This window comes from Hipposideros armiger, unplaced genomic scaffold, assembly GCF_001890085.2.
Source record: "Hipposideros armiger isolate ML-2016 unplaced genomic scaffold, ASM189008v1 scaffold_866, whole genome shotgun sequence".
In the NCBI taxonomy this organism is placed as follows: Eukaryota; Metazoa; Chordata; class Mammalia; order Chiroptera; family Hipposideridae; genus Hipposideros; species Hipposideros armiger.
Window position 1 is genome coordinate 66,643 of NW_017732216.1, and position 8,524 is coordinate 75,166.

The window sequence follows — 8,524 nt, forward strand, 5'->3', positions numbered from 1 at the left end:
AACCAGTTTTAAATTCCAATTATAAATAATGAAATAGCAACGAGTACATCTTCCATTTCAGTGTAAGTTATAAGCATTAAACAAGTTTTCTTAAAATGCATCAACTTAGTCATGTTTAAATCCTCTTACCTCCAAAAAGGCTTAAGCTTACGATGATCACTAGAATGAGACCTAGGAAAATGGAGGCGATGACCATCCACAGCTTACATTTTCCGATCACATTCCTATTACAGGACCTCCAAGGGTTTTTCTGGTTAGCCTGGAAAATAGAGAAGATCGTGAGACAGTCACTCTGTTTCAACAAACATTTTTGAATAGCTAGTATGGGCCAGTGATACAGAAATGTGCGTAGCAGGATCCTGACCTCAAGGGGCTACTCTACAGAGTCAAGTTTACAAAGGGGTACAGTGGAACTTCACAAAAAACGTTTTCAAGAAAATGCCCTGGGGGCTCTGATGTAGCGAGGACAGGCAGGATTTTGAAGGATGGACAGAGAAAAACACCTCAAACCCAGGAAGGAGCATCCTTGGTGTTGATTCATAACGGAAGTGGGCAAGAGGCTCATCTGATTGATCAGTGGGTTTCGCAAGCAAGTAATGAGAGTTGAAATTAGAAAGAGGGAAAGGTTGGAGCATATTTGACAGGGTTTTAAATGCTGCCAGAGCAGTTTGGACTTAATTTGGTGTGTACTCGGGACCTGTTGAAGTTTCTGGAACACAAAAGCTAAATTGAAGATGAAAAGAAAAATGATGTGGAGTTTAGAGTGGACACACCAAGGAAAAGCAAAGAGGCTACTGCTGTGGCCCAGACGCTATGCAATAAGGGCCTAGGAAGGGAAATGAAGGGGAGGATGAGAAAGATACCAAGAAATAAGCTGTAATGGAGATAGTGAAGCTCAGTGTGCGCTCAAATTAAGTAATTATAGTCAACACCAATTCATTTCATCCTTACAGCCCGCAAGGAATGCATTAGCCCATTTCAAAGATGCAGTTCAGAGAGAATAGCCGGGACTAATCCTTGCCGTGTGTCACCGCAAAGCTGGCACGCTCTCCCTTTTGTCCACAGCCTCCCTGTGTCTCCCTGTAGAGCTCCAGGTCATAAGCTAGCCTGGCTGCCATGGGGCTACCTCCACTCTCAGCACTACGGCCTGCCCCTAAAAGGTGCCATGACCATTCTCCTACCTCCCCTTGAGCCGTTAGGTAATCCCCACATGGAAACCATGGGAAACAATGGAATATGATGGGGGAAAATGTGTTTCTGTATCAGGATTCCAATCCCCGTTATTACCACTTATAGGCAGGGAGGGTAGCTATCAGCAAGCTATGAAAACTCCCAGCCCCAATGTCCTCAACTCTAAAATATACAAATAAATCTAGCTCACAGGGCTGTTGTAAAAACTAGAGATCACATAAATGAAGCACTTGCTAAACAAATATTAGGACCTCAACAAATGGGGGTCATCATTACTGAGTGTTTACCTGTCCCACAAAGCAGAAGCAGGCACCTCCGGAGTGCCTTAGTGCTTTCAAAATGACACCTTGTTCACTTTCTGTCCCATCATGATTTTAGTGGTGGCCATTAGAAAAGAAATCTGGTCACCTAATTAGGACTACAGCTAGACTTTTTCAGTGAGAGGTTCCCAAGCCTGGCTGCGTATCAAAATCACCTGAGAAGGAGCTTAAACTACACACACCTAGGCCCTACCAGGACCTAGACGACCAGACTGTAGGAAGGGGGGTGGGGAGGAGGGCAGGTTCCGGCTTGTAATTTTAAACCTCCCAAAGTGAATCAATTGCTTTAACAGCATTAAGACCTCTGGTCTGAAGCCTCCCCACTCTTNAAATATCCCAGGAATCCAAATTACAGTCTAATTTAAGGTTCTGACTCTAAAGCACCCACATATATGAGCCCCAAAGGAACCACAGACTGGCCTCAGAGAATCCTTAGAATCCCTGGAATTGTAAAATTTTGTATAGAGGGAAGAGTATGTGCATTGTTTTACTGGGAGAAGGTTCAAATTCTATAAGGGGCATACAAACCTAACCATTTTTTTGTTTTATGAGGTCATCTTGTGTTGATCTTGGTTGTGAACGAACCCAACAATTTTAAGAATCTCTGCTCTTTGATGAATTAGAACATGATTTATGTGGGAAGCTAGCTGCCCAGCTCATCACAGGAGGTGGGTGGGAGTAGCCTGCCAAGCCCACAGCACACGTGAACATGGGGAACTGGCCTAAGAACAGACTGGGTCTCACTTGGTCCCTCCCAGGGACTTCCGCCTATCCCTGCCACAGCCATCTCTTCCCTTTGTTTGGAGTCCGCCTCTGAGCTTGTCCCCTATCTTGGCCTGCCTGCCAGTTCTGGTCTCTCTTCTTCCTTCCTCACTTTCCAAATGGTCACTATCGACCCTTCCGTTTGAGAGGTAACTGATACTCATATTCCTGGAAATATCAAATGGCTCAAATACTGCTCTGGAAAGTGGATGTGGGGTCACAACCTGTCCCCCAGAAGAAATGTCTGAGAGAGACAATCTCCTAAGCAGAAGCTGGTTAGCTCACTCCGCATCCCCAGGGCCTGAGGCAGAGCCTGTACTTGGGGGAATGTCTCTGAGGCTGTTTGGCTGAGGTCAAAGTCTTCTCAGAGCTCTCCTCAGGCCTCACAAGCAACCTGTCCTTCATCATACCATGTGTGGACCTCCCAACCTCATAAGCCTCTTAAAGCTTTTCTCACCCTTCTCCCACCTCCCTAACTTACCTTTGGTAAGAGGTGATAACCACAATATTACAAGGCTCAGCTCAGAAAATTAAAGTCACATCACAGCCTCCCTTTTCTCATTTCTTTACACAGGAGGGAGTCATAGGATTATTCTTTCATTTTAAAATTCTTATAGAGGAAGCATAACCCCTTCACTCCATACATGTATGCCATCTGCCTAGCTCACAGACACACTTTATTTATTTAGATCCTCTGTGAGGAAGCTATTCATTGATGAGATTTTCCCAGTGAGCTAAAATTTGGCCTTCTGAATAGCATTCTTTCTATTCATCTGGGAAAAAGAAACTTTAAAAAGTGCTTTATATAATGTTCTGTGTTCTTAGGCTGAGATTAGTCTACTCTCACCTCCCATCATCAAGAAATAAATGTCGGGGCCGGCCGAGTGGCTCAGTTGGTTAAGCGCTCGCTCAAGAGTGCGAGCTCTGAGCAACAGCGGTTCGAGTCCTGGCCCGAGCTGAGCAGCTGCTGAGCTGCCATCAGGTAGCAGGATAGCTCAGCTAAAAAAAAAAAAAAGAAGAAGAAGAAATAAATGTCATCATAATAAGCACTTCTTCTGGTGCTTTGCAGTGACATGTGCCTTCTACGAGTAATCTCTTTGTTCCACAATTCTGATTCTTGGCTGCTGGCACTATGCCTGGTTCTAACCGCATCTCCTTCTAATTTCTGTTTGTCATGTATTCAACTAGTATTTCCTACTACCAATGTGCAAAGAGTGTTTCTGATGGATTGTGTGGATGAGAAAAAAAAAATACCCAAGAATGTTGGCATTATGGGCATGCATCTCCAAAGAAAGAATCAGAAGTGGGAAATAGGAAGGGATGGAACACACAGGCCAAAGCTTCAGTAGAGATGCAATGGAAAGATATTTAAAAAGCTGTGGTAGTTTTCTAAGGAAAGAGGCTCATCGGCCTTTTTATACCGCTCTGTTAATTTCTTAATGGACTCAGTGGCCTTCAACAGAAAAAGAGATAGGTTCCTACATTGAGATAATCTGTCAGTTATTTAGCTATAGTGTTCATTTCAAATTCTTCAACAGTTCTTTTGTGAAAACACAGTTTTTTTTCATGAAGGTTACAGCCATACCTCAGAGATATTATGTGTTGGGTTCCCGCCGACTACAATAAAGTGAGAATCGCAATAAAGCGAGTTGTAATCTTTTTGTTGGTGGAGGGTCTTGCCTTCAATTTGTAAAAAATGTGACATCTGTGAAGCACAATAAAGTGAGGTATGCCTATAATAATGATACTACAACATGGGATATGGGGCTTAGAATGTGGGTGAACTACAAGAACACATTTGACAACCCTCGTCTTTATAGTTTAATTATTTTTTCCATGATTCCCCCCCCCCCCAACTACTCTCTCTGTCTGCTCATTAAGGGCTGAGACTATGTAACCTCCACAGAGTGAGGAACATCACTGCACAGAAATCAACCCAAACCATCCGTCCCCAAGCTGGGTCGCTTGTTTACCTTCACAACTCTGTCTTCTTGACTTGCTTGACTTACCGTAGAGCAAGAGGGAATCTGGACTGAGCCCCAGAGTCTCGCAGCCAGGCATGTTCTGATCATGGAAATCCTGCCGCAAAACGCTCAGCACCAACTCCTCACTCATCATATACTTCATGAAACTATCATCTTCTGACGGAACCCCAAACTGCAGGTGGTAGGCTATGGTGGCATTTTCACCACTGAAAGGCAAACCAAACAGAGACAGTAAACATACAACAGAATTGCACTGCAACTCAGGAAATCGGTTTTAGCAATAACATTTCTTTAGCTCCCCATGTTCTTCCAAGTACAAAACAGCAAATGATGTGCTATCCTAGAAGAGTGCACTGTCCTAGAAGAATCCTCTTCCATAGGTCCATCATAAAAGGTTTAGGTGATCCTAACGTCCTCCTTCCACCTAGAACCCATCGCCCACGAGTCCAGTGAGAGAGGCCATCAGAGGGAGAGGCGTGACCCAGCTACTGTCAAGCATGCTCCAAGGGCCGGCACATTGTCTGCCCCAACACCAGCCTTTTACCCCCAAAGGCAGACCGGGAAAGCCCTGTTCTACTCCTGTATTCTTTCTCCGGGTTCTCACACTACACCCTCTCCCTGCCCCGACAAGTGCACATTAGTCAAAGCTACTCGGTTTAGCCAGTTCATTATTTAAGCTATAAAAATGTTTTAGGTCAGGTCCAAAGCTCCCTGCCATCAGCTGGGTGCAAAGCTCCTAATCTCCCACAGGCTGCTCTGTGTACCAGCAGTAAATCATCCCTCCCCCGTTTGTCCCCAAAGTGAGAAGCTCGTTCTGTCACATTTACTCTCCTGAGGCTCCCAGCTTTGCAACTCTCAGGAAGGGGACCTAAGGAAAAGGAGACCTAGAAATATCTTCCTAGAACATAGTTTTCCCATTTCCAAGATGAAAATAATCATAGGGCTATCCTTAGTTAATTAGTGGCTTATGCCATTTGTTAAATGCTACCTCGACCTTTAGATTTTTCACAAGTATCCTATTTACTTTGGTTCAAGAAGGCCCAGATTAAGAGCCAGCAATAAAACAATTAGGAGGTGGCCACATCTGAGACTCTCACCCTAAGGCAAGTTTCATAAACACGCCAGGCCCAGGAGTGAACATTGCCTCTGCTAAAGACCGTTAAAGTGCACCCTCTTGTGGCCAGAAGTCACATAGGCCAGTCCTCTTACATTAATATGGCTGACGATTCCGTTTATAAACTCTACAGCAACCCAGAAGTGTGCCAAACCTTGGGGTTCAAATGAATAATATACAGTCGGGACTCTGGAGACACTCACAGTTTCAAGGACACCACTACAGGCAGGCTGACCAATGAACTTTCAAACCTTACGCCAGCTACTCCAGTTTGCAGGTGTACCCCATGCTCCACCTTTTAATTATCACTAATGATAGGAAACATCTTGACACGCAGCTACCCTGCCCTCTCATGGGCAAGGACTGGGGTCAGCTTATGGAAAGGACCAGAGGCTGCCTTTCAGAAGACCAGGCCAGAAGCTGAATGAGAAGATCGCTCTGCCTAACCCAGCCTGGCTAGTCCATCCTCATCTGACCAAGTCAGGTCACGGGGTGAATTTACGTTAGGCTGAATTCTGAGGGGAGAAGAGGGGCTTTCAGGGAAGCAGAGAACCCTGTGAGCTTGGCTTCAGCTGCCCACAACTAGAGTGGGTCCAACAGCTGATTAACCAACGGGCATTTTCCCAGGTTCCTGTTGGGCCAGTCCAACACTGAGGACAGGACCCTAGACACAAATGTCTGCCAGGCACGTGGCTGTCTCCTGCTCATGTGCAGCAACTGCCTTTTGGAGGCAATGGCTTCTGTTTCACAATCCAACATTGTTGAGACTCTGCCTGGATTTTTTTCTTAATGAAACAAAAATGTTTCCCAGACAGAATTTCTTTATCCAAAATACTAAAAGCCTTGGGTTTTTCTTCCCAATTACCTTTAAAAGCAGATTCTATAACATTGTCTTTGGATTTCTAGCCATGTTTGACTGTTTTCTGATGTTTTTTTTCCCCAAAGTCTACCCCAGCCCATTAGGCAATCCCAGTTCCTCTGGACCCCGTATAATAGGAGGCTGGATTCTTGGAAAAACACTTCAGGCTTGGGCATCTTCCCTCTCTCCACTCTGTCTCAGTCTCTGAGCTACAAGTCAGAGCAGGGACATGGAGAAAAGCATGTAGGGTCTGATTATGCATCTCTCCCTTTTCTATTGGCATTTCCATACCAGTGGTTTATGATTAAAATAAGCAGTGTCAAAGGTGTCACCATAACGTAACATGCACTGGGGGATCGAGCCATAAAGAAGGAGGGATAGTGAGTGTTGTTGCCAAGGCAGCCTGCCATTGTGTGCGTTTTCAGACTTCAGGTCCACGTTGGTCCTGCCTGTTGCGCTACCACTTGCGTTACATGCTTTCCTTCCCAGGTGTACTCATGTTACGGTTTAGAAAATGTATGGTTTGAAAGGGGAAACTTCAATATAATATTGCCTTTGATGGTCACATTCCAGGGATATCTTAGGGATAGTACATAAGAAAGCTTAGCCATGTAAGTCTTCTCCTAACAATACATAAGGGATAATCAAATGAGTCCTCTATACACATACACCCTTTTACATAAATGCCCATTGATAAAGATAAAAACATTAAAGATAAGGAGGAAATTTAAAAAAAATGTGTGTGTGTGTGCTATACATGTATACTATAGAAAGTACATGTGGTAAATGCATGTACAGAAGAAAGCACACCAAACTGTAGATAGCTGTTCATTTTGAACAGGGAGTTTTTTTTATTCACTATGTGTATGGAATTGATGGGCACACACAGTGTCCAGCAGTAGGAGGGCAGAGGTAGGGCAGAAGGTAGACTTTCCCTGTAGTGTATATATTTATATTTTTTAATATTATGCAAGGAATTTAGACCCCTGTAATACTTGTATTTCTCAAGATCCGATACATGGATTCTATTATTTGTATCACGTCACTATCTGAGGGCTATTTCTATTTTGACCATTAGCTTATTTGAGTATCTGCTCTTAAACAGGTATGATCTACCTGAGCCTGTTTTTCCTCTCTTCCGTGTGACCTTGTTGAGTCATCTCATTAATCTGGGCTTCATTTTTCTCCATTGTAAAATAGCAGAGTTGAGCTAGTTGGTGTACAAAGACCCTCCCACCACAAACACTCTATAATTCTATCATTGGTTCCCTTCGTGCTTTGAGACTCTGGAAGTCCTTCTAGGAAAAAAAAAACAAAAAAATGGTGATGGGAGTCACTTTCCAGAGAAAACAGACCAACATGCAATGCTCCACATTCTTACCTTAAGTCCACAATTTCCACTGAAGTAAAATAACGACTCAGAGACGGGGATGAACTGTACACATCTGTGAGCTGAAACAAACAGGAACAAGTAAAACAACCACACACATTACTGCCAGATAGTGACAAACAGAACTATTCCTAGACAAAGAACATTCCACGAGTGCTAGAAATTACCTTCTCCAGAGAGCTTGGATCAAAAAATAGAAAGGGGAGGACCTAATCCCAATCAAAATGCAAGTTGACACTCACTTAAAAGAACCTCACTTATAAGGATCAAGTGATCAGACCAGGACTTACAACATCTCATAGGCTGTGCTGACATCTTGTGGCCTTAATGGTGAGCGTGGTCAGCAGCCTGAGCCTACACACACCCCAAGGAACATGGTAAGGAGAGAACATGGCAGTGGCTGGGAAGAGTGCAGAACAGGCCACTCAAGGGCCTGGCATGTCACTGGACAAGGGCTGGTTTCTCCTTGTTCTCACTGCAAGGAGAAATAGCCATGCTAAGCCACAGGTATGGAAGCACTTTCCCCTGAAAAATGGGACCAAGTAGGGCTTGTCTGTAATTGCAAAGATATGGAATTCTTATTTTATGCATGAAATATTGCCATCACAAAAAATAAGGACACCTGTGTTCCACGACCCAGGTTTCATGCCTTCAGATTTTACCAATTTTAGTTCAGCCCTTTACTTTAAGAAACAAAACAAAGCTAAAGCTGCTCCTTCACATGATTCTTGGTTTCCCCCGCTTCCTCCCCTAGGGCTTGCTACCGTCCTGAAGCTGGCGTGTAGCCTTTTCATGTATGTTTTTATAACTGTAATACTCCCTTGTGTAATCATGACAATACATAATTCAGTTTGTTTTTATTCAAATAAAAAGTACCATAATCTTCTAAGACTTGCTTTTTTT

General features: G+C 43.8%; 1 protein-coding gene across 1 annotated transcript in view; it reads right to left on the reverse strand.

Annotated features, from left to right (window-relative positions):
- The window catches only part of CUNH3orf52 (chromosome unknown C3orf52 homolog), a 39,178-nt gene that overhangs the window by 4,791 nt on the left and 25,863 nt on the right, over positions 1-8,524 (reverse strand). Inside the window, exons 4-5 of the mRNA XM_019629706.1 lie at positions 7,613-7,746; positions 4,283-4,464 (exon numbers count right to left, since the gene is read on the reverse strand). Of these exons, the coding sequence (XP_019485251.1) occupies positions 4,283-4,464; positions 7,613-7,746 (316 nt within the window). The remainder of the gene's footprint in view (positions 1-4,282; positions 4,465-7,612; positions 7,747-8,524) is intronic.